General features: G+C 41.7%; 1 protein-coding gene across 3 annotated transcripts in view; it reads left to right on the top strand.

Annotated features, from left to right (window-relative positions):
* The window catches only part of KCTD1 (potassium channel tetramerization domain containing 1), a 98,335-nt gene that overhangs the window by 49,592 nt on the left and 22,334 nt on the right, over window positions 1-26,409 (top strand). For 2 of the 3 annotated variants that reach the window (XM_090137496.1, XM_090137494.1), the window contains exon 2: window positions 15,961-16,139. In XM_090137496.1, the coding sequence (XP_089993622.1) occupies window positions 15,961-16,139 (179 nt within the window). Of the gene's footprint in view, window positions 1-15,126; window positions 15,493-15,960; window positions 16,140-26,409 lie in introns of those variants that run through there. The other variant, XM_090137495.1, reaches the window with a different exon arrangement.

Here is a 26,409-nt window from a genome sequence, read left to right as displayed (position 1 = left end):
AGGGACCCAGACCTACCCTGCTTGGCTTGAGATTGGGGAGTCTGCAGCGCAAACGAGGCGCTTTGTTCCGCATTGTGGATGCACTGATTAAACCTCATAGTAAGGAGACTGGACATACTGATATTCTCTCCCTCTTTTGCATTGCACAACAGTACAGACACCCAGACATCTGCAAGCTAGCAGATTTGATCTGTGTTCCTAAGGATTATGAAATTCTGGTTGTATATAAATTTGCTGTCTGAATTTGAAGCATGATTTATGAAGGGTGCCTTGCCTCTCGTAGCTAGCATGACTTCCCTTTCTGTAGGATTGCTAGGCAGATGTTCTGACTTCTCCAATATGCTGTCCTTAACACGGTTTTTCCTCATCTTCTGTGCTGCCTACTTACTTGCTGAAGCTATTCAGCTGATATGCAATAAACTGTATCTTCCTTAGCATTCGGGCCTAGTGCTGGCTGGAATAACAAAAATGCAAAGCAAGGCATGCATTTGTTTTGCACTGTTTAGGAGCTATCTAAAATACTCGGAAGCGTGTGGTGGTTCTTATTTTTGTTCCATTTCCTCAATCCTCTGTTATAAGTGCGCTTTCTCTTGCTAATCTGCTGTCTGAAATACTCTTTGTTCAGGAAAGCAAGTCTATTTCTGTTGTAATCAGGGCTAAGAATTCAGCTGCAGGGTCACTCTTGCACTGCAGAGTTCACTGACCACGTTTTGCTGCTGGCAGTCCCAGCTTTGGCCCCTTTACACAGATCAATGCCAGGCTAACCCCATTTATTGCTACTACTGAATCAAAGCTCTGCTGCTCCTACTTAATTTAGCTCAAAATAGACATAATGCAAACAAGCATCAGCATGGCAAAAGAGCGAGAAGGGGAGGGAGAAAAAAGGCATGCAGTTGTTCGGGTTTTGATTTGTTGTTTTTGTGAATTGAAGATACCAAATGGTGCCAGGATTCAGAGGGGAGGAATTCATTTGCACTGTATTATTAGACTCTTTATAAAAAATAATAGTCATCATTGATTCTGATCTGTGCAGTAGAGTTTATCTGGCTGGCTGGCTGTCTTCCATTTCCTTTTTGTGTTTGAGAACCTCTTCTAATATAACAGCTTAGGCACGCATTCTGATTTCTTCCGGGTTTTGTAGTCCCACTGATGTCACTCCCAGTTGGCGTTGTCTTGGTCACGTGAGGTGGGCCTCCATCCTTACTACTGGGTACCCATCACCAGTTACTTCTGTTTCAGCTTCATGGAAACGCCCAGACTGGCTTGTGGTCAGGTGAAGTTACTGTTGGCAGGAGTGCTGTACTTGGTGAAGCTACATGGTGTTGAGCCCTTTGTGAGGTTCATCCTGGTGAGGTGGGTTATGAGTTTTGTTTAAGTGAATGGGGCAGGTGTTGCACTTTGTGACTGCACTATAACTCTTTTCTACAGCTGTGGCACACCTCAGTCTGAGAAAACATCGGGATCCTGAGGACGTTACTTGGAGCTGAGATGACAGGACCTTTGTGGCGTGGTTGGCAACCTGCCACTGTTTCCAGCTAGGACTGGATTTATGAATTCCACTGCCACACCTCATTCCACACAGCTTTCAAATATGTGGAGTAAAACACACACATACCCTCACTGCTTACTGTCTTCTGGGCTGCAGCCCTGTTCCCTCTGCAAGGCAGCATGGATGGAAATCCTGAGATGTAGTGTTTCTGATAAACACAAAGAGATCCCATCCTTCCACTCTGCTCCTTCCCCTAACTCATCCTCCTCAGTTTGCAGCTCCAGGGCACCACTCAACAGAAATCAAGTGTTCAGCGTGGGTATGTCTATAATGGGATTTAAGATGACAGCCATGAGACAAATCCATCATTTAGGAATTGTTGAAGTTAATTTCTGCCCCCTCTGCTACATGCTCATCACAGGTCTTCTGAAACTTTTCCTGTTTGCTCCAAGTGCTTTTACTTTTGTCATTACAATTCAGCTGTTCCTGAAGGCAACCTTTTGTTCCGTGGAAGAGACCAAAGCAAAGCTTGAATGTTTTTTGTGTTTCACCACCCTTCTCCACACTCTTGCAAATTAAATGCCTCCTCCACCAGCCTGCCCTTTTCTCTTCTGGCAGAGCTCTGTTGCCCCAACAAGGGAAGCTTTGTCTTGCCTCTCCCGCTCCCAGCACGTGCTTGGCTTCCCCATTGCCTTCTGTTTTCGCCTCTTGGAGACCCTGCAGTCTCCCTGCTTTCCTGCCCTGTATTTTGGGACAGAGCTGCAGGTGTCCTGTACCACCTCTCTGGACAAAGGTTGGGCAGCGCATCAAGTCCTAGGGTTTCTGGCCTTTTCCCCAAGCCTGCCCACTTCCAGGGAAAGTCCTTTGCAGGATTATCCTCTAGATTTAATCTGGATTTGCTCTTTCAACACCTTGAGATGTGTTACTGTGTGACTGTCCCTTCGTGAGCTGTTAAGTGTTCCTCGTGTGATGCTTCCTTCCACTTCTCAGGTGTCTATTGGAAGCTAGTGATTTTGTTTTTATTTTTATTCACAGTAAGGCAGTACTTTTGTGAAGAACAGCCTGAGTGTTGGGAGCCTGCTGCATGGTGCATTTGATGAGCATTCTCCATAGCATGCAATGTCTTGTTCCTTGTGTGCCTGGGAAAAGCCTCCAGTGGTGTCTCCTTGATAAATAAGAAACAGTGTCTCAAAATCATTGTTGTGTGGTTTGTTCTTTCTTTTTTTTTTTTTTTTTTTTTTTCTTTTTTCTTTTTGTGGTTTTCTTTGTTTTGGTTTTGGTTGTTTTGTTTTAGGTAGAGGTAGGATTCCGTTCCTGCCTACTTTGCGTAGAAAATATTTTTTAACCCTTTTTTTTTTTTTTTCCCTTGGAAGTTAAACTGACTTTGCTATGTTAAGTCAGTTAGATTTGTTTGGATATCAAACAAATTTTGATGTATGAAGGCTGGTCTGAAAGTAATGCCTCCTATTTTCAGTTGTTGGCCTGTGACATCTGAGGCGGATGTTAGTGCCAAGGCAGTAGGTGTTGAACCTTCCCACCAATATCCCAGTACCTACGTAATGCATGTTGTTGCCGTGTAACAGATGGTAGCAGAGGGGGAATCTGACAAATTGACGTCTGATATGGAAGTGCCTATGAAGCAATGGTCTGTTACTGAATTCCTCTGTGTGGAAAAAATGGTACCAGATCTTAAATTATCATGTCTTCTAAGCACATAATTATTATATACTCAAACTGCCCAGTCTTTGTGGCTTGGTCCTTCTCTGAAGTATTTTTTTTGTCTGTTGCAGAAGCCAGGTGTAGTTCAGAGTGGTTAATTTTGGACCCGAGCTGTTAATAGAGTATGTGTCCCCTTATTAGCATGGTCTTACTGGTTTGTACCACTGGTTATTACTGTTCAAGATGCTCACTGGAGTTTATTTCTGTGGCTCTTGTTAGGCGATGTCTTCCCCCCAGACAGATATAAGATTTTTTCAGGTGTTGTTTTGAATGAGAACAATTTCAATTAAGCTTACTGCCTCAGCAGTGGTTAAATTAGGCTAACTAACCTCTTGGCAATGGCCAACTTCTTCAAGAACTCAGTTACAGAATAACCAACCAAAAAGAGAAATTTGATACCTGAACTCTTTCCACATGGGGTTGATCCAGTTCTTGCCAGTGGCAGTGCATGCCCTTAGGTTGTCTGATGTAGCTTCTGTATGTTTTAAAAATGAAGCAACTTTGTGTAATATAAGCTTGGCATTTATTTTCTTCGTAAAGCTGCCTGTTGCCCTTTTTCTTTCTAGCTGTCCCAGAATCGTCTCATTTGGTCATTTGGAAGAATACAGAAATATTGCTGGCTTCTATGTCGTAGTATAGGTATCTTTAGCTTGAGTTTGCTAATGTGTCTTTATTTCTTGCTTGTCAATTTGAAATGCATGTTGTGTGTTAGAAATGTTAAAAGCCAGTAGCTTAGAGAAAGTTAAGGTAGGTATTTTTTGCTGAAAGACAGACATGGTCTTTAGTGCTTCTTTAGACATATTCAGTTCTTTTTGTTGTCCATGTGCTGGCACTTCATGTGTTCAGTAATAACCAAAGCACAAAACCAGAACTCAGAAACAGCCCATGCAAAGTTAATGAATATTATATGACACTTTTCCTGATATGCTGAGGATGTGTGTGTGGTCTATTGCATGTCAGACCAAGCAGAATTCTTTTAATATGAAATTGCGAGTTTGCTGAGCTAGTTAACAGAAACTATTCTGTCTAAAACTAGTTAGTCAGCTGCTGCTTCATGAAGTTGGCGATAGCAGTGATGGCTTCAGCATGCATACAGCACATGGTTATATAGATTTGTGGTTAATCCACCCTTGTGGGCAAAATGCGCTAAAATTAGCTGGCAAATGAGTGTTTTTATCGTATGAGCTACTATGACTACTTGGAGGAATCCCTACAGGTCTGAAAACAATAATAATCAAAATTGTATTTCTTAGCCTTGGATCCAAAAGTATCTTTTACACATAATGGAATCAAATGAACCAAATCTAAAGTATGCTTTGTTCCTATGCCATATGTTTGCCGTCTTGCCAAGCACGCTTCTCTCCTCCTAGAGCAGGATCCTGTGTTCTCCTCTTCTCAAATCCTGCCCTTCATACCATGCAAAAAAGTCACTGCTTGACCTCACAGTTGTGTGGATACCATTCCTTTTCTCTTTTCATCCTTAAGTGTTTTTCCAATGTTTAAAAAAACTTAAAAAAAAAAAAGAAGAAGAAGAAAAAAAAAAAAACAGAAAAGGGGTAAAAGCAAACTAAGAAGTACTGCGTTAATGAAGCCTTTTAAGTTTAATTGAGGACTTCAGCCCCTTTCCACTAGCTGCCTCAAAGTAATACCTCCTCCTATGACGGCTTTAACATCCAGAGAGCACCAGAGTTTTGGTATGGAGCAGGGGTAGGAAAGTATCTGGGTGGCTGAGGGCTGTTTACTCAGCTCCTGTATGCAGTGGTGTGTCCATAGCTTGCTAGGATTGCCCCTCAACCATCTTGTGTCACTTCGTGTATGTGCCTTCAACATAAGCCTGATTCCTCTCCCAGCACCTGTATGTTGTTATGCCGCCTGTCCCAAGGTATTAAGTAACCTACGTGTGTTTTGAAATAGCTAATGATAAATAAGGCGATTTCTCTCATGATAGTGCTTGGACTTTTTCATTCTCCTGCTTATTATGAAATATGTAGGCTGATAATTTTAATGAGAGTTACAAGAGGAGAGAGAAACTTTTAGCCAGACCTGGAAATGCATGGGATCATTTTAGAGCTGAGTAAACTCTCCTTATTGCACTCTGCATTAACCAGGACTTCCGAAAAGCCTGTTGTTTCAGTAAGTTTGGTCTTTATCATTTCCTTCACCTTCTTGGTGGTCTCTGTCACTCTGACAGGTTTTCAGTAGAGCATCTTTTTTTTTTTTTTTTTGAGGTGGCACCACTGCTTTGCTTAAGTCAGCACTGGGAGGGGAAATGGGCGATAGAGAGAAGGAAAAGCCTGCGACAACAGAGTACTCTTGAAGGCTGATCCTTTTTGGCTATAGTGTTGCATTTCATCCTTCCTGGAGTGAAGGATGTATAATTTAGCATTGCAGTTTTCCATGGTATTTCAATTTCTGTACCAGCTTGAACTCTAACTGTCAAACTTGCAATTTTGTTGACATCTTAATTGTAAATTAGATAATTACAGAGGTATTGTCTTAAAGCTCTTTTGTGTCTATTTTTCCTGCTGTGAGGTTATAGATGAAGCTATCTGTCTATTATATTGTCTAGTCTCATAATTACTAAGTGGACACAGTGTCTTCAAAATTACAATTCAGACTGAGAATATTTTATTATTTGTTGCTGCAAGAAACATCTGGAGAGTGCTTAGAGCTCAAGTGCGTTACAGTGTTTCATAGAAACAGTTTTATTGGATTCTTAGGATTTGTCCCTTTCATATGGCAGGAAGAGCTAACAGAGGCGCTTTCTTTTTTTTTCTTAAGGTGATTCCAGATATAAAATTCTTCAGGCTATGTGAAGGTGGTTCTTTCTGTTGGCTGCTTGTTCAGTCTGAAGTAGATAATATTCTGTTGATATGTCCAAAAATGCATCTTCTCCATATGGGTCAGTATTATCTCTTTCTGCTCCCAGGCAAATTAATAAAACAAATTTTAAAAGTGCAAAGGAAAGCAGGCAGCTGGCTGATTCAAAGGGTGAGGCTATGTTTTTCATCACCACCCTTTCAAAGCCTCTCTGAATCAAAAGAACCATTGGATTGCGAAGGCAAGACCTATGCCACACCAGAAGCTCCCAGTTCAGCAATTTTCCCAGGGTAAATTATAACTCATGTTTCCTCAGCACAGGCTGTAACTGGCAGCGTTCCTTCTACTTCTAAGGGTGAAATTGCTGGGGGGAGAACAGACATCTAATGTGCCTCTGGAAGTTTTACAATGGGTGTTAGCCTGGCTTTGTGAAAAGGGAGACGTTCCTCTGGAACATACCCAAGGGCAGGTGCTATTCAAACTGTAGTGTAAATTAACTTTAAATAAAGTAGTGTGAGCCTATTTCTGTTGGGGTTGCTAGTCAAATTTGCAGAAAAGGCCCATTTTTCAAATTCTGACAGTTAATGACAATCTTCCAGTTATCCCACTGTAGTCTGCATTCTTATGAGTCTTTAAAATCTTCAGATATGACTGCAATTCAAGATGCTAATCTTTGTTCATGTACTGCTGATAGGATCTTAACTCACAAACAAAACAGCCAGATTTTAGCAATGCTTGTATTTTGGTGTTTCTTCTCACCAGGAGATTATTGGACAAATTGCAGACTCATGAAGAATGTAGCCAGTTGGTTTTTCTCCTTGTTCAAATTTTAACACAATCTTTAAAGAGTTGTTTAACTTTGCATTCAAATGTACCTGCATGGTTCTGGCCAAGAGAAGCTCTTCCCTTTTTAAATGAAGGAGTGTTGTGTTGCTTGGTTTTTTTCTGTTTTTTTTTTTTTTTTTTTTTCCCTCTTGTGTTTTTCATATGTAAAGATTCCTACAGAATGTGCTCAGAGTGCTTGCTGGAAGTGGATGAAGGACCTGAGTGAGAAGTATGAGTGAAATTATTTATTCAGCTTAACCTATGGAGTGTCCACCTGGGAGGAGTGGATGGCAGATTCCTGTGTTCAGAGCTGCTCCTTCCCACCTCTGTTCCTACCTGAACTCTGCCTACTACTCAGGGCCAAGGTGGCTGTGGTATGGCATCGCTGCAGCAGGAGCTGTTGGATGCTCTGTGCTGGGCTCTTCCCATCCTGGGGACGGCTGCCCAGGTGGCTATCTTTTCTAGGGAGGAGGTGAGAGCACCAGTGGAGTCCCAGGGCAGGTATCTTGTCTCCAAAGGCACTGGCAGCCCATACCTCATGCAGCCAGGATGAGGTGGTCCATGGCGTTTGCATTGAGGCTGCTGCTGGAACAGCTAAGGCCTTGTGTGAAGGAGAACTGTTCTGTCATCTGCCCTCTGCCAGAAGGCAAAACTTCTTTGTGTGCTTGCTTTCATACAGTTATGGGTAAATTCACCCTCTTTCTGCTACCTGAGGTTTGATAGAGGTAAGAGAAATGAGTGACCTATTTTCCAGCTTTAAAGGAAAATAAATGAAGTTGTCCTCAGGGCAATGGAAGCAAAGGCTTTTGTATCAGCTGGAGTGTTGTGGGCAGGGCTGCCAGACTGTGCAAAGCTCCTCAGACCTGGCAGCCTCTTTCCCAGGGACTCCTGATCCCTGTGTTTCCTTTTATTAATATAAATAAATAAAAATAATTGCATGGATGTGTCCAAGATAACTGTAGTCTGTCTCCATTAAGGCTGAGGAATCTGTTGGCAATTGGTGGCTTGTAGCAGTTCCTGCAGTACCTGGCAGGATCCACTTTCTGTCTGTGAGAACAAAAGTGTAAGAGGAGGTACCTGGCTATGCATGGCTTCAAGTATTTGGGGCTCGGCACATGTAGTTAGAGGAGGCTGAGGCTGGGGAGCTGTTCTTCCTTTTGGTCACTCCTAAATCAGTTTACTGTCAGTTCGAGTAGAAGCTGGTGTAGAGCAAATTGGCTTCCAGTGGAACAAACGGTCTAAAATTGCAGGCATGCATCCCATTCCTATTGTAGGACTCCATTAGAGGTGGTGCAGCAGGTCTGTTGGCCTTCAGTCTGGTGCCCTCCTTCATCCTCCCGAAGGGTTAGGGGATGGTTTTGCTGGCGGTTTGCGTTGTATACCCTGTGATTATATAGTGTTGGGTGGGCAGCTGTGTGCTGTGTAGTAATTGAGAGCAGCTTTCAAATCCGGTTTTGCTTGTAAATTACAATGCCACTTTTCCCAAGTGAGAATCCAACCAGCAGCAACTCTGAAGACCATAGAAGTCTGCTTCCATTACAGAAAGCAAAGTGGCTAGAGGCTGTGTGCCAGAAGAGGTGATGCACCTGGGCTTGACCCCCCAAGTTTAACATGGATTTTATTTTAATAGTGTGTTGGGTTGCATATAGAAGATCCAGCTTGAGTTATGGGCTTAAGTCAAGTCCTGCATCAGCCACATTTACCACTGACTTGACCAGTGTTTAGAGGGTGTACATGATGAGAAGAGGGTAGGACATGCAGAAGTATAGAGCTTTACTTACAGTGCTTGAATGTAATAAATGGAAGCATTTGGTCTGGCCGCAGTTATGCTTACCCAAACAAGCAAGGGGCTGAGTTAATCTTCCATAAAGACTGCAAACTATAGAATATCTTGAGGGGCAGTGGTAACCTTTCGCATGCAGTTTCAAGGCCTAGGGGAATCTTCAGAAAAATTTCTGGGCACTTGAAGAGAGAAATCCTGTCTCTGTAAACTTTACTTTTACTAGATTTTGGAATTGCCTTTGCTGCAGTGATGGTATAAGCATAGTTTCTGCCCTTATTCCTAAAGCCTCCTTCTCAAATTAATTAGAGATTTTCTTAAGTTCTCAGTGGTCAGTCTATGATGAAATTGTGGTTAGAGCTGTTCTGCTGAAGTTAGTTGTGTGCTGCAGGCTCGACTACTGTCTACCTGCGTGTTGGAATTTTCAAGTCTTCAAGATTTGAAGATTCCAAGATTTCTTCAAGTCTTCAAGATCTTGTCTAAGGGCACTTTTCACTGTCCTGAACCTCCAGGTAGGCAGTGCTCTCCATCCAGCAGAAATACCCCTCATCCTGTAGATCTTGCCTTGTCCTTGGTTCTCTGCACCTGTGGTGTTTATTCTAGGTCTGATCAACTCAGATGAAGTTCCAGCAAGACTTATTGTGCCAAGGAAATTCAACCATGTTCTCTCCAGCTCTTGCAGCACTTCACAGGCTGGTGTGCCCAGCCATGCCTGCATCCAGAGGAGGAGGCTGTGAGAGTAGCGTGTAGGATATGGAGCAAGGGAAACTCGTCTTGAGGGCCCACTGGGGTCAGCACCTCTGGGACAAGGAGGACATAGCAGCAAACTGTCCTGTCAGGTAAGCCCCAGTCACCTTTGCTGTTTGGACTATTGCATGATAGAGATGATCTCACCTCCAGGAGTTGGTTTCAGCCATATCTTTATCTTTTCATAGAATGGCTTGGATTGGAAGGGACCTCAAGGATCATGAAGCTCCAACCCCCCACCATAGGCAGGGCCACCAATCTCCACATTTAATACTAGACCAGGCTGCCCAAGGCCCCATCCAATCTGGTCTTGAACACGTCCAGGAATGGGGCATCCACAGCCTCTCTGGGAAAGATGATGGCCTTTGATGGCCTCTTGATGGCCTGGATCATATTCTCTGGCTGTGATACCCTCTGAGTATCTCTGACTTCTCTCAGGCAGTCACGTGTCACACACCTTGTTATGAAATGCATTGCTGACTGTATTTCTGCAAATTGTACTGAGTGCTGCAGACATGGCAGTGGTTGTGGGCAGAGTGCTGCTTGGTAAAGTAGTTGGTCTTGTGCTGCAGTCAGTGCTTCAGCATCTCAGAGAAACCGTCCTGACTTCTCAAGTTCACTGTTGTACTTGACTGTCTTGTATAGAATAATTTGGTCTTCCATCACATGTTGACAGGCATTCAGGATGTAAAATGAGGTTTTTCCTCCAGAGATCTAAAATAATTCTTCTACTACTACCACTGAGTCTCAGGGGGCTTAGTATCTCAACTTACTGTGGCACTAAATTGCATCTGATGGTGTTTTGGGCCTGTCTCTCACACAGCACTCAAACAATTGTTTTGGAGTTTTGCTTTATAAACGTAATTCATAATGTTCAGAGTCAGCAGTTTAAAGCTTGCAGCTGCAAGGGAAAGAGCATTCAGATTATATTGATGAAAGGCAAAACATTACAGCGCAATCGGCAGATTTTTGCCAGGGAAGGTGATGCGTTACTTCTTTGTTTTGCAGACCTGATGGCACCACTACAGCCCAGACATCTCCTCAGAGAGCTACCGTCAGTGTAAAGGTGAAGGAGAAGAAGAAGAAAAAAGAGCATTGATATGTGTGAAGTGCAAAAAGTGTAAAGACTTTTTGCAAATGGTCTGAACCACTTCTTTGTGTCTGTTCTTCAGAATGAAGGTGAAGAGAAGGCACTGCCATGGCAATTAGGAGACTGAAAAGCATCTGACATACTCTGTGCTGTGCACGGTCTCTGAACACCTTGCAAGGCTGTCTGAGGGGCCAGCACAACCTGGTGTTCCCTGTGGACATGGCGTACCATGGCCAAAGCCAGGGAGCTCATTGTGAGGTTGTCACTAGCCATGGAGGATGCTAGGGATGGGTTTTTCCCTTCCAGCAGAACAAGCTTCCCAGACACATAGCTCTGTATCTCTTTGTGCTTGTTACACCTTCCAGAGGAGTTGTTTGTACTGTACTGATACTGTTTATATTGAATAAATGCTTTCTCCAGCCTCTTTGTTGTGGTGACTGTTTCTGCTGAACTGGAAAAAAGTGGAGTGTACTTGCTTGAGCATTGTGGTGAGACATGATAGCGATTTTTTTTAATCTTTAATGAAATGTTCCTTTTGAAAAAAGTGTCTCCTCAGAATGAGGACACTTCTGCAGGAGCCAAATCAGAGTCATCTTAATTCTTGGTTTGCATGAGGGACTTAAAGCAGGGTTTTGTGCATCCCCACAAGCTCCCCTGAGGATCAGCCCACTGTTATTTCAGAGTCAAGGAACACAGCTGGCTATGAGATTTGAATGGTTCCTGCTATGTACTGAAGGAAGAAGCCCTGGTGCCTCTATCTTTGGAAGATTTTTAGCTGTTTGGATTCATTTTCCACACAGTGGGATATGTACAGCCAAAGATGTTTCTGCTGGAAATTGTTGGTGTATGCTGACTACTTTTACCACTTCAGGTGGTTCCTCAATACAAAGCTGTGAAGAGAAACATCTCTTATGGCTTTCTACTGTAAGAAAATATAATGATTGGATGTGTTACAACGAACTGTTGCATGATTATCATTTCTTTTGGCCTGCCTAGGTGAGACAAGTTGCCCTCATCTCCCCCTGAAAAGTCCAAGAATGTTTGAAGTATGTCACTATGACTTTCTTAGCAGGGATAATTGTTTGAATTGTGACAGGGAGGATCCAGTGATTTTACAGTTTGGTACAAAGACTAGAACTGAAGCATACTGATTAGCATTTATACGTTTCTTCTTGAGCTGGTCTGGCTCATGGGCAGTGTGTTTGTTTTATTAACCCTAGCCAGATACGCCTTGACCCACAGCCTGAAATGATCCTCTTGGTCATGGGAGTTAAGTAGATGCTTTGCACTTGAATGTTGATCCTCCAATGAGTGAGCTTGGGTTGTCTTGTAGAGGTGTGGTTTTTGTCAGGGTTCTTGGCTTGAGAAGGGAACTGAAATGACTTTGCTTAAGACCACAGAGTGTAAATAACACTTCTGAAACCAGTTCTAATCAGAGCAGCCTAACATGAGCGAATATTTTCAGAGTATTTTGTCTCTTTGATTTTGTACTCTTATCAGTACATTGTAATACCTCATACTCTTCAGATATCTCTTATTTCTTCCAATTGCCACCAGGTTGACATGGTTATTGTGTTGTTCTTTGGTAGACCAGATGTTCTGGTGCACATCTCAGTCCTACAGTTTTGTTTTTTTTTCCAGCCTAGGTGTGAATGCTTATTCTTTAGCAATACTATTTGACTGAGTTGGTGAGAAAGAAAAAAAAAAAAGGCAGGGAAGTGAGGAGATCTGAAACGTTTCCACCATGATCCTCAATACTGTTTGGCAGAAAGCCTTCTTGGTCCTAAGGATTTTTGTAGACTCAAGGAAGAGTTCAGATAAGGCTGTTTTTGGTTCTGTTGGCTCTACATGAAGGCTCACATAGGGGAGAAAGTGAAAAGTGAATTCAGATGTACTGGAAAGACCTGGACCTACCAACTGCTTGTTATTTGAAGGCTCCCTCTAGTAACAGCAGGGAAACAGAGGAGACCCAAATTGTTTTTCTAATAGGGAAGTAGTTCTGCGTGCTTAACCAAAACTGCAGTGTCTTGTAAGACTTAAATATCTTTAACCTGCCCAGTATATAGCTTTTAGTAGCTGTTTTGAGTATGTAGTTTGAGCAATAAGTTTGTTTGAAATCGGAACTCATTAATTTGAAAAGTTGTTGGGATCAAAATATTGGAGTAGAAATAATGATAAATATTTTACAAAGTATCTCAAGTATTTCAGTCCACGGGAAGTGTTGTGAAACCTGGGATTTCCTGTTCTTATTTAATTTTTTCATAGGATAAATATTGAAATATGTGTAAAGGAAAGATACCAAGTGGAAAAGTGAACTGCTAGCAGAACAGGAAGGTTACTGATCCTATAGCCAGCACAGACGCTGGTTGTGCTTTGTGTCCCACTCATGAATGAAGTCAGTGCAATTCCCAAGGCAGAAAACCACCTCCATAATCTCCCTCCCATGTGGGAGCAGCCATGGTTGAAGTACAAACCCTTCCTGAGCACAGGGACCTACGTGAGACAGAGCACACCAAGGCAGGCTGCTGAGGAGCCTTTCGGTTGTATTGGTTACCAGCTGTTTTAAATAGCTTGTAATCGGTTGGATCCTGCTGAGTTTGGTTTCTACGACTCCCTTCACTCCTCTAATTGTTTCTAAGGAATGGTATTTGTAATTACTTCAAGTTAGTGGAAGTTTAATTTACAAGTAGTGCCTTAACTGTAACCACTTTTTTCTATCTAAGCTTGCTCAATTCATATTTGTGATAGTTTGGGATGTTTTTGCAGGGAGACTATCTTCCTAACTCACTGTCTCCATAGCTGAACTAATACAACAATTTAACTCCAGTCTGTTAAGTAGAGTGGTCTAACACCATGCCTGTTGAACAGGGATCTTCTCTGCTATGCTGGTGGGATGTGCCACACAGATGTTTTTTAATCACTCAGTTCTCTGAATCCCATTTCTGCATCAATTTCTCAAGGGCACTGGATAGAAGTAGTGGAATAGCAGAGCTACCACTGCATAATTTCACAGTGGTCGCCAAAGGAGTAGTGAATGAGTTTCATCTTTGTAAGCTAGGGCTGGAGCAGCATTAGATTATTGTATTTAGTATCCAAATGTTGAACACTCGAGCATTGTTTCTTGAGGCAGAATGATGCAGTTAGCTTGAAGGGGGAATGTTGAAAAGGAGGAGGGTGAAATAAAATAGCAATGGTTTTAATATAGTTCTAGATATTTATTTATTGAGAGTTTTAATGGGTAAACTGTGTACAGGGCTGCTTGGTTATGTCTCACTTTTGGAAACCAGTTTTGTTTTCTTACCTTTTTTTTGTCTTGTGAAATGCCCACGGTCTTTTGAGCTATTTCCCATACTTGCGGTGATGTTTATCCTATGCCTTTTCCTCCTGTTTCATATGCCCAGCATTATCACAGCTCTGCTGAATGAGGTCCCAGCCTAACTACAATATTAACCCTGAAAATCTGTTCATTTTCTCCCAAGCAGCCCTGGGCAGGATATACAGGAGAATGTGTCCAATTGAAAAACTATTACAGGCTCCACAGTGCTGCGGTCTGCTAAATTGTTACAGGGCTGTGTTTTTCTGACAGAGAGGATCCTAGTAAGGGGGGTGATGCTGTCTATTCCATACAAGTTACAGAATTTATTTTTCTTTTTAGTCTCAGCTTTCTTTGTTGGCTTTTCAAATTGTTGCCTGATTTTGAACACTGGAATGTGTTCCCTACCCCACTGTGCACACTTTATCCTCAGTTGGTATCATTTCTTGTCTTCTTATTTCCACTTTTCCAGTCATCGTTTTTAATTTTTTCTTCATTATTTTGCTAAGTACCTTGCTGCAGATCAGTAACATCTTGGGTGGTGGTTGTACCACATAGCATTTATAGCAGACATTAGTTTTGCATAGCGTGTGTATCGTATTTTGTCCAGACTTGTCTTCATTGTGCTGCAGGCACCTCCTCAAGCAATTGTAGTAATTAAGAGTGGTATTTCTGCAAATTTATATTAACTTCTGCTTATGTAGAAACAGGGGGAAAAGAAAAAAGCAAAACAAACAGCACTCCCCCAGACCCCAACATCTAAGCTAGGCTTTTTTCTTCATCCTCTTCATTTTTATCAGTATTTGACCAAAGCTTGCTTTTGTGTATGAAAGAAAATTAGTTAAGTACCTTGTGGTTTATAGATGCCTTTTGTTGGATATACTTGGATTTATTGTGCAACGCTGGCCTGTAAATCATTTGGGTTAGACGTTTACCTGGCTCACGTTGCCTTTATGGTTTGAATCTTTAACAGCCATGAAAAACATACATGTTTTCAACAGCGAAGGGCTTCGCCAGTCCAGATTCCCCGTAACTCTGCTTCGGCGAGGCTTAGTACCCAGCTCTGTGAGATGTTTACAAAGAAGCCATTAGGTTTTGCAGCTAAAAGACGTGTTGAAAGAACAAAGAGAGTTTTGTGATGAAGTGTATCTGACTTCTCACTGCTTTGCTTACCTTTTAAATGTAAAACTGCGTAATTTGCAAGGGCTTTTATTTCTCAGGGCATCTCTATAAGATTCCACCAGTGTGGAGCTTTCCTTCAGCAGAAAGCGCGGTCGTCCCAAAACCGCTCTCGAACGCATTTCTATTTTAATCCCCAGCTTTGAATACAGCCTGCCTTACTGGCTCGGGCAAATGGCTCTGCCCTGCCCCACCCCGCCGGGCGCGCAGACGAGGAGCACGCTGCTTGCTGGCGTTACATCCCAGCCTTTGTGACTAAAAGTTGGTTTCATCAGCATCAGCTCCCGCTCCACTTTGGGAGCCCGCCTGCCCGGGGAAGCCGCTCAGACCCGCCGCCTATGTGGGGCACGCAGGGGCAGCTCTCGCCATCCGTGTAACTTTTAAATGGAAGATGTCTTTCTCAAAGGCTGCCGATGTCCAGCGGTGTGCAGTGCGTGAACGGTTGACTAGTCCAGGTGTTTCTGCTTCTGTTTCCGTGCTATGTGAGTTGGAAATTCGAGAGAAGAGTGTGCAGAATGGAGGAGTTGAGGGTTCGTATTTCTCTTCTGACTGCATAGCAATGACTGAGGGCTTGGGAAGGGACATAAATTCTACCTGTGGGTTTTAATTAAAGAAAATAGTAATTGTTCTTCATCTTTCTGTCTGCGGCTCGTGGTGCTTTTGTCGGAGACTTTATCAGCTCTGAAATACGAGAATGAGCTTCTTTCCCTTTTCTGTATGGGTCGTCTGTCATGAGCAGCGTTCAGGAGGAACTTGTATCAAACGTGATTTCTACTTTGTGGGCTCGATCGCTGCTTTTTGCCACGCTTTTACCTATTTGAAACGCAGCCAGTTAAGACTTTTACAGATGGATTGATTTTAAAAACTGCCAGAGATTTATCTGTGCTTTAATAAGATGAAAATGGTAAGGTGAGGCTACAACAGTGCTGTTGACTGGAGACTGTGGGTTTCTGCGAGGTTTTCAAGAAGATCATTAACCCGGGTCTATCTCTTCACAGGACAGTCGGCCCAATATGTCAAGACCTCTGATCACTAGATCCCCTGCATCTCCATTGAACAATCAAGGCATCCCCACTCCAGCACAACTCACAAAATCCAACGCACCAGTTCACATTGATGTGGGTGGGCACATGTATACCAGCAGCTTGGCCACGCTTACAAAATATCCTGATTCCAGGTAACTTTAAAAAGATTGTTCTGCATGTCTTTGGCAACTCCTTTTCTTCAATTTCATGCTTGGACGTCCTGGGGCTGTCTTAGAGCGATAAATTTAGTTCCTTTTGTTTCGAAATGAAATTAGGTTTCTTTGTTCATAGGAGGTTAGAGACTGACTTTTCTTTCTCTGATCCACTGTGCTTCAGACGAATGGCATCTTTGCAGATCCCTGTGTTTACATACTAAAACAAAGTAAAGAACACTGACTTTCTACCATAGTTTTTTGCCCAGGCATCCATTCTGTGGTTTATTACAATCAAAAGCAGTACAAATAATGCATTTAAGTCCAAAGCTGGGGGTGTTGGGATATTTGTTTTCTATCACTTTTTTTTTAACCTTTCACTTTTTTTTTTTTTTTTATAGCAACTTAGGACTTTTTAGATAATTAAACTCTTAATTCTCACATTCTCACTTTATATATCTTCTAAATGGAAAATATGTGGCTTTGGTAACTTAATGGAATTAAGCAATTAGAAAGCTTTTGAATGCATGAGTAAAGGGTTTATGTATATAGAGTAGATGTAATTGAAGTGCAGTTTTAAGAAAACGGGTTCACTGAACATATAGTGTGGGAATATTTCATAGTGGTGGTGGCAGATAAACATGGCAGGATATTTTAGTTCTAAAAGTGGTTATCAGAGGTTGATTGTGTCTGCTGCATTAGTCTATACCTACTCTAGAAGGAGAACTTTTACCTTCATGGTCTTTCCTCAACAGCATATGAATAGGGGTGGAAGAATTTTAAGGCACAGCTCCCCTTTCTCCTAACCCACTTGTACTACTCTTTCTCAGTTCTGCACTGCTAAGGCAGAAAAGCAGCTCTGCTTAGTATAGACAGTATAAGTCTATGGGTTCATAGGAGCAGAAGACCCAGAGGGGTCCCAATGCCCCCTTGATATGTGACCTTCTGCAGAGAGACAGCTCAGTCTAACGGGAGAGGTGGATTAGTGCATGGGGGATTAGTGGGAGAAGAGCAGTGCAATCTATCAGATCCTTGGCCATAGGCATTTGGCAGTATTGTCACCTTATTAGCACTGAGATCGCTTTTTTTTGGATGATGATCACATGAATGATTTAAATTGTATTCTCCATCACAATGAGACTTTTAATTCTCGTTTTGGGACCTAAAGAAATTAAAGACAATCTTACAGTAAATGGAAATACTCATGCTAGTCCATGATAGGATGTCTTGATGGCATCCTGTCACTCTAGTTGAATCTCAGTTAAGTGGTTCATTTAGCAAGGACCCAGAAAGACAGAAAGATCCTTACTGCAATTCAAGCAAGCCAATTCTCCTTTTCTGCTTCACGAGTAATTCCCTCTATTAATTATTGTCCTATCACATGACTGATCTCCAGTGTCACCTTTGCCCATTATTTTGAGCTATTTTAGTAACAGCAATTCACAGCTGAAGCATTTATTTAGATAATTTCTTTTGTCTTGCTAAGCTTTTGTTTCCATCAGCTCTTTTTTACTGGGTTGTGGGGAATGATTTCATGAGTTTCCTGATCCCACAACACTAACTTGCCTTTTCAAAGGGCATAAGGTACACTTCACAGAGTATGGTTTTGTTCTAAGAGTAGTTTTCACTGCTGCTACTGCCTCTGCAGCATTGTCAGCAGAGTTTTAAGTAGGACTGGAGGAGCGCTTCTAACACTAACACCTGACAGTGACAGGAAGAGAATGGTAAATAAAGGCATGTGAAAGAGAAACAGCTGGACACATGGCCTTTCTTTTGACACTTCTTCAAGGAAGGCCAGGCAGAGAGAACTAATAGAGGCATTGCCAGACTACAGGCCTGCCTTGATAGATTGAAGCAATGTCTGGAAAACCTTGAACTGTTCTTCGAAAATGGAACCTACCCATGTCAAGAATTTTTCTTAAGACCTTGTTGTGTTCAGCTTCTAGGATTGGTTATTGTTTAGCATTTCCTCTGTAGCTGGGATAGTGACGGTGTCTGAAATAGTAGGGAAATGCCTTCCTGCTGTGTATGCGTTCTTACAGTGCAGCAGGAGAGGATGTTGCTGTTAATGCATGCAGCTTCTGTTCCCATGTTGAATTCACCAGGGCAGCGTATTTCTTTTTAAGTGGAGAAACTGAAGTATCTTTCCTAAGTGTTTAGTGGCAGTGGAATTTAAACTTAATGCATTCTACATTCGGTTGAGTTATTGTAACACTTTAAAGTGGAAGCTATGCCTCTAGTATCAAAGTCAGTTTAATAAATTAAACATTTTAAAGCTCTTCAAACATAATGTATAGAAAATCCAAACTCTGTTATAGTCATTCTGTTTCAAGTTGTTCTGACATGCATTTATGTCTCAGTTCTGACAGAAAGTATCTTTTGAACCCCTTGATGAGTGAATAATTCCAGCACAGCTATTAGATTCTGGAATTCCCAGCCACTTCCAGAACTTGAGATATTTCTTTTTTAACATCAGTAGCTTCAAAAGAACAATTACTAAACTCATTTGGATGTCAAGACAGTGCCATGAAGCAGTAAGCTGGCAATCACGATACTGTAGTTTGTTTTTTGTCTATGAGATCTTAACAATTTATTTCCAGCATTGTGCATGTGTATGTATGGTGAGTTCTAGGTACTAATTACACAGTAATGTTTGGACCTTAGTACAGATTGTTCCTCAGAGCCTGACCTGGTCAGTCTCTACTCAATAGACTTTTTTAGCACTGGGTTACGCTAGTCCAAAGTTTTGGTCAACTTTGTTTAATGTCTTCTTTTTCTGCCAATATCATATTTGTGAATGAGATCAAAACTATGGCAGGGTCTCACAGATCTTTTTGGGTGAGTTGAAGATTCCTGAGGTTCACTGTCACATGAAGTATTGCTTGTGAAAAATAAGGTCTTGATTATCTTGCCTGAAAGAGCACTGCTCCAGGGATGAGTCAAAGCATAGGTTGCAGGCTCCAGCATCTAACAGGTTGAGACACGAAAGTCATTAGGCTCCTGACTCGTATTACATGTAGTCTAAGGGCCAGAAGCCTAAAATGAACCTTTCATCTGTGGGCCAGGTACCAGAGTCATCTTTCTTTGTGAGATTGAAAGGGTGATATCCAAAGCAGCAGTTTTGGAGTCACTATGACTTGCCAGTGTGGAGGAGACCCATCCTGATAGAGCACTTTGCTTGGGAGTGCGTATTGTTCCTTCGTTTTTTGGATTTAATAACAACTGATCTTGTTCCTCTCCATTCTCCTCTTCTTGAACAATACAGTGGGAATTGGAAAAGGTTCCTTGACTAGTACCAGGTAAAGATTTGCAGTTTGCAGGGTACATTTTCCATAATTCTTTTGTTAGATCCCTGAAAGCAATTTATAATTTGATATGTAAAATTCCTACTGACAGATATCTATCCTTTCCTCCAAAGAAAACCTAGGAAAGATTAGAAAAGCATCTTGCTGCTGACGCTGTGTCCCTGCCCCTTCCTATGGAAAGACCACTGTGGGCTTCCCTCAAATGTTCATACGAAGAACACAAGGCATTGAGGCCTAACTGAATTCTGGTCAAAGCCTGGTACCATGAAGCAATTCAGCAGACAAGCAGCTGGCTTCAATTGAGTAAGCCTGGGATGAAAATTTCTGAAGCTGAAATAATGCTTACATTTCATTAAGAAAAAAAATCAGCAGTATAGAATTTAGGGGATCCCAGCTTATATTCCTGCTGTCCTCACAAGGAAGATCCCATATGATCATTGCATTGCATCAGCAGGCTTCAGGATCTCCCAAGACATCAGTGAGACCATGCCTCAGACATGATCTCATGCAGCTGAATAAAACAATTTGCCAGAGCTAGACTTTGTGAAGAGGCAATTGGAATCAGTGTATTTGCCAAGAGGACCTAATGTAAGGTCAATTTGCTGGGGAAAAAAAGTAGTTTTTTTTAAATGCTTGAGCAGGAACAAATGTCCTTTTGTGCACCTCCCCCCAAGAAGACTGTAAGTTGTGATGCATTCACCCAAGTGCAGACTGTTCCTCCTGCTTCTCAGTTGTTAACCAATGGTTATGCATACATCCATGTGAGCAAACCAAACAATGCTGTTTGTATTCTGTGAGGAGTCCTGTGGTTTTGGAATTTGTTTGTTTTGAACTAGATTGTACAGGATATTTCATAACACAGTGTTATCTATTAAGAATTTGGGTGCGCTGTTTTATTTATGTTTTTAATTGCTTTTCTTTTGCAAAGGAAGTTTTTCAGAAATTAGTCTGTTTTCGACAGCCCAAAGTAAGCTTTATGGTTTTTATTCTGGAGAAGATGGGTACCCTTTTTCATGGTCACCAAGGAGTCTGAGAAAACCAGGTTAAGGTTTTAGCAGAGATCTGATTATGAGCACAGGAAGCACAGGCCTGTTAGTTCTGATTGTTGAACTTAAGCAGCTTACTCACCTTCTCTCAGTGCATTATCATTTTGCATAACATCAAACCCTTTGCTTGGAGATGGCATTTCTGCACCTCTAAGCTTTAATGCTGTCTGTATGGTAGGTACCAAAAGGTGTTGTGCACCAGGCTAAGACAAAGTCAAACAACTGTCACAACTAAATGGAAAAATGTTTGACTTTGATCGTTTGGGGATCAGCTTTCTGATATCTGCTACTGACAATATCAACAGTGTGGTCTATCACAAGTTCAAAGTATATGAACTTCTAATTAGTACTGTCCAAGTCACACAATACAAACCTTTGCATAATTCCAAAACATCAAATTGCCACATCCTGTATTCTCACTGTAGAGTTGAAAGATTTCATTAAAAGCCTTATATATTTTTTTCCTTCCACAATCTGTTGGGGCATCTGTTTGCATTGCTACATCTCCCATCTTGAGTTACTCCTTGCATATGAAGGTGGGTTCTTGTTGAATAGCATTTCACAATACTTCCAAATTTCTGCCCAGGGCTATTTCAGGTTTTCATATTAACCAATCCATTCATGTCCCAGTTTTCTTACCCAATCTTCCCTCTCAGCCCTCAGGGAAATTAAATTTCACACACCTGGATCTAGTTAGGACACTGGCTTTTTTTGGTTTGTGAGAGTTTCTTTTGCATCAATAGCACAAAATTACTTAGGAGAATGCCCAGACTGTCCTTGGCCTTTACTGGCAGGTTGGAAACAGGGCTTATCTATCCTTCATAAGTTACATATGGACCTCCAGTGATATACTCTTGAGTTAGGTAGGACGACACTGTTCACTTCTTTCAGAGCTTTGGCAGGTTCTGCTGTCTGAATACTGTTCACAGTTCCAGCAGAAGACACTGTCTTTGCCTTTAGTACATACAATAAACACAAAATCTTCTAATTTATGAGCTTTTGTTTGTTTGTTTGTTTGCTTTTTGCTGTTTTTCTGTTTTTATGGAAATACTAATAGAATGGGAATTATTACATCCTTCTTCCAGTCCCCTTATTTGTATTCATCATCTTTGAAGGAGTATCTGTATCAATGGAACTAGAGTAGCATCATCAAAGCTGGTGAGCTAATACTTCTTAAATCACCATGCTAAAGATCTTATGCAGTTTTCTTGCTTCTACAGGCGGTAAAGAGCCAATTCTCTGAAGAGCTTTGAACATAGTTATGCACTAGCTCAGGCAGTTTTCTTGATGTGAGTGGTCCAGGCAGCATTTTTTTTTTTTTTTTAATATTTTGTAACATTCCTAGCAAGAATGAATGGATAGAAAAAGTAGGTATTGGCTCAGTTTAATTTTTGTTATCTAGCCTGGCTTGCTCATCTAGTTATTCACCTTTTATATTTTGTCATTTGATAGCTGTATGGTAAGTGGTAAGTGAAAGAGTTTGGAATATGGAAATATGTTGACTCCATCGCTTACTCGTTCTGTGGCCCAAGATAATTGACTTAACTTTGAGGTTTTGTTGTTTCCTGTCAAGGTTAACAAAAAAAGCAATTTGTAAAGTGCTTTGGGATGATGATTGAAAGTGTGAAAGATTGCTAACTCTATGTGTAAATGTTTATAGATACCAGTAGCTGTGCTAGAAACAGCTGATGATGTTGGAGTTATCAGGAGCATGTATCAGTAAAAAATGAAATGCTGATTCAGAAAGACCATATGGAGTACAGTTAGTCCAACAACTGTTTAAAACTTTTGTGCTGTCATCCGCTGTTTCTTACTCCTAGGCTGCTGGTTTGTGCTTTGTTCTGGTCGCTGTAACCAACTGTACAAATCTGGGGGAAAATAGAACAGTGAATGATAGTGTACTCCATGCCTATTTCCAGAAATTTATAGAATTTTTGCAACTGATATTGTGAAGAGAAATCTTTTGTAACGCACGTCTGTCAATAAAGAGCTCAGAGGGGTATTTTCTGGTCGAAGATTAATTGTATCTCTAGGTGCATATATTGAACTCAAGATACATATTGACCTCACTTTGTCTCAATTAATGATCACCACGGGTCAGACATCACTGTTACCTTGGTAGGAGTGAATATTTTCTGAATCTTAGTCCTGCACTATGTTTGCCTTGCAAGGTCAGCAAGTCATTGCAGTTGCTTGTGGCTAGTGACTGGGTGAAAGAAACAGTATCATCAGTTTAGCAGGTTTTCACATTGTGTGGTCAGTAACTGGTAGTGAGTAATCACTGAACCATCGAGTTCATGTCTTTATGTTTTAAGTGTTACTAAAATTGTTTTGGTATAATTAGTTGTTTGGTTGATTAAAAATGGTGTTTTCTACTTGTTATATGCTTGTGTATTTAAATTTCTTATTTTTTCTATTATTCACATATAATAGTGAAATCAAGATAGTGGATAGTGGACATATGGAGTCTGATAAAAAGTAAATGTACGAACTTTGTATTACAAGGTTCATGCCATGCTTTTATCCATGGCTGCATGAGTATGATAGTGCAGATGGAAAAATTCAGAATAAATTTGTATATTCAGGATTGTTACAAAGCAAAAGGTTTTGTCCCCTTATTTCTGAGGCTTATAGTCCTCTGAGTCAGCAAATCTTTGTCTTGAGGGAAAAGAAGGTTGGAATCCATATCGTCAGCAGGGTTCAGAAGTCTGTTTACCAGTAGGCCTATGTGAAGTGTTATGGTTTGGATCGAGATGGCAATCAACTAGAGGAGGGATGTCCGTAACTACTTTTGTAGGTCTGTGCACGGAGAAATCTTCTCTTTGCCAAGACTTGATACCAGCTCCATGATTGGAAATGTTTTAGTGAGGAGCAGTTTGTTGTAGCATTTGGACTTCTGTGCTCAGTAACACGGCTTCATAAACCAGCCTAAAGGCATCCAAGCAGTATTTCTCATTTGAAATAGCCAAGAAAATTCTTAGGAAAAATAAAAGAGTGCTGAGTCTGTGGGTTGTGCTTCTCTGATAAGGACAAGCCCATTAGAAACTGAGGTGGCTGCTTCCTGCTTGGCACTGAAGGATTTGGCTTATTGGTCATTCTGGTTGGGTCTAGATCTCAGTAACAGCCTTGAGGCTCACTGCTTTGCTTTGCCTTTTGCTGTACTCAGTTCTTGCACTCAGGAACCTCTCTGTTAGCATTAGATTCAGATCCTGCTCCTACATAAATGACATGTGCTTCATTGGTCTTTCATAAATTGCATTGCAGTTGCTAAGCAAATTGGTGTCTCATACAGGTAGGTAGGTAATTGCTGAAGTAAACATTTGGCTTCCAGTTTCACCATCAACACCTAGCCACGTATTGGGTACGTTTGGAGCTTTAGGACATAGATTCTGATTTCCGTCTTATTTCTTTCTGGTAACAATCAGCTTTCCTGATGGATTTCATGTTTACAAGCCTGTTTGCCATTTGGGGATATGTTTGTACAGAAATTTGGGAAAATTGTTTAGGTTATCTGCACTCTTTCTAACACAAACAAGGGTTATGTCTTATAGTGTGTTGGCCTGGGGGTTGTCACCTGTTCCTGTTATGAGAGCGTGCCCTCTAACTTAGCTGGTTTAGAGTGTATTCAAATGCAGGTGTGTCATAACCAGACACCTGTCATCTGACGAGCTTTAGTTCTCCTTTGTCATTCATTCTCAGTCTTTATTTCCTCTCAGTCTTTGGCTTTCTGGATGTTGCAGTCTCTTCAGCTGCATCTTCAATCCCTTTTCAGCTTCAAGCACTGAGCCTAACTGAATTCCCTCCTTGCTTTTGTGTCATTTCTTCTTCACCTACATTTTTCTGTCTCTGTCAGAAGGAATTGAAGCTCACAAAGGTCAAAACTGATCTTTACCTGATCAGATCAAGGTTGCTTGCTTCTTGTCCATTACTCTCCATGCACCCTTGGGTCTCTGGCTTCTGTTAATGGTGAGCTTCCTGAGAGGACTTAAACAGCCAGCATATTTTATGGCTACCTCATATAGTGCTTTCGCTTGTAATAACAGCAGTTCAGAGGACTCTGTGAGACTCATTGATATTGATCTGTTCCACTGAATCTTTGAATTGGTAATCAGAATAATGTATTACCAACTGTGGTGTCTGTGTTAGCTTAGATCCAGCACTGTTGTCTCTGGACTTCATTTGGACAATTCTCCAGGCTTTTTTGAGGCACTTTCTGCTTGCCACAAAGATGTGAGGGGCTCCTATAACAGTCTGAAGGCGTTTAAGCTGAGCTTGGAGCTGATTCTTGTGGTCTGCTTTGAAGGGAATTTAGGAATGCAGTGGTCACCTTTGCACCCAGTCCTGCTGTGCAGCATGGTCTGCGGAGACACAAAGCAATATGGTACAACATTCTTCCTGGACTCGTTTATCCTGCTTCCAGCTAACTCAGCTGAGCTGCTTTGGGTACCCAAGCTAATTACTGCAGACCGATCTTCTGTATTTCTACGCACCACTGCGTTTTGCAGTACAGGCACTCAGTAAAAGGAGAGCAACACTGGCAACTCAGTTTTTGTGAATCAACTTTGTGAGGATGTAAAAGAAGTGGAAGGGAAGGGTAATAGAAAGATACAGATACATTTTTTCTCATGAGATGGCAGACCAAAGCAATATTAAATGCAGTGGGAGCGTACTTCAGTAGTTCATCAATTTATAAAGACAAAGATTAATTCTACTTCCTCGACCCCAGTGGGTTTTCATGTTAAAATGTGACTTGTCTGTCAGTCAAATGGTAGGCATAATTGTTCTCTAAGTGACCTATTAAAATACCATTCCTTTTAATTAAAATTTGTATTTGTGCTCTTGCGCAGACTGTATCCAAACTGTTAAAGCCCTTCTTGTGCAAGGTGCGTTGCAGGCAGGGAGCTGTGGGACACACATAAAACGAGAGGAGTGACGAATGTCCCAGTGCAGCAAAATGAGGCTTGCCTTCGGCTCCAGCTGGCGGGGAGGGAGATGGAGGGATAAGAAGCATCTCCCAGCACCGCACCCAAGCTCTCTGCATTCCTTGCCTAAGACATTGCTCGTAGTTACTACTTGTGGCATAGAAAGTTATAGTACAGAGCATTTCCCATAAGTGTGTCACTTCAGAGCAAATGATAGATTACGTTCTTCCACACCCCAGAAGTATTCTTTGTGCTGTAATTAAAAAATAAACGTTGCAACATTGAATTGGAAATATTTTCTGCCATACAGTGAATTTGTTTTGTTAGGTTGCCTGGGTGTAATTGCAACAATGTCAGGGTATTAAAACCTTGTCACGAGGTAATGGTTTCCTGCCGCTACACAGTGCCAAGGACTGCTTTGCTTAGCAGCAACATTGCTGTTTATCTCCATCGGTGGTGATTATTTTGCTCCTGTGGAACCTTTTTTGCTTATTTTGTTGCCCATATGCATGCTATAAATTACAGTTGTGAGCGAATTCTAACCACAGACCTTCAAGAGTGGGAAGCAGCACCGTGCCAGAGCACAGCAGGACTGAGAGATGCTCCCGGTTTGCCCAAACTTGTAAGTGATCTGAGGGGAGGCCTCCAAAAACGGAGCTTCACCGGCCCTTCTTGCCCACCTCAAAATTGATTCTTCTTAAACAGTTCAGAGGGCCCTGGGGGCCCCATGGCTTGCATAAAAAATGAAAGCCCTTCCTGTCTTAGAGCAGTGCATGCAGTCAATAACAAAGGAGAAAAATGATCTTTTAAGTGTATCCCATTGAATCCATTATCTTGAGGGCCCATGTGCAATGCTTCATCAAAACATCATCATCTGGGTGATACATGGGGAGGGAGTGAGGCAGCGTTCAGGGAATTCAGAGAAGCGTCTGTGGTACAGTCAGTGCCACAGGACAGGCTGAATATGATGCGAGCCAGAAAATGAGAGCTGCAACAA

This window comes from Phasianus colchicus, chromosome 3 (genome assembly GCF_987193195.1).
Source record: "Phasianus colchicus chromosome 3, bPhaCol1.hap1.1, whole genome shotgun sequence".
NCBI classification, from domain to species: Eukaryota; Metazoa; Chordata; class Aves; order Galliformes; family Phasianidae; genus Phasianus; species Phasianus colchicus.
This window is presented reverse-complemented; position numbering and strand designations above follow the sequence as displayed.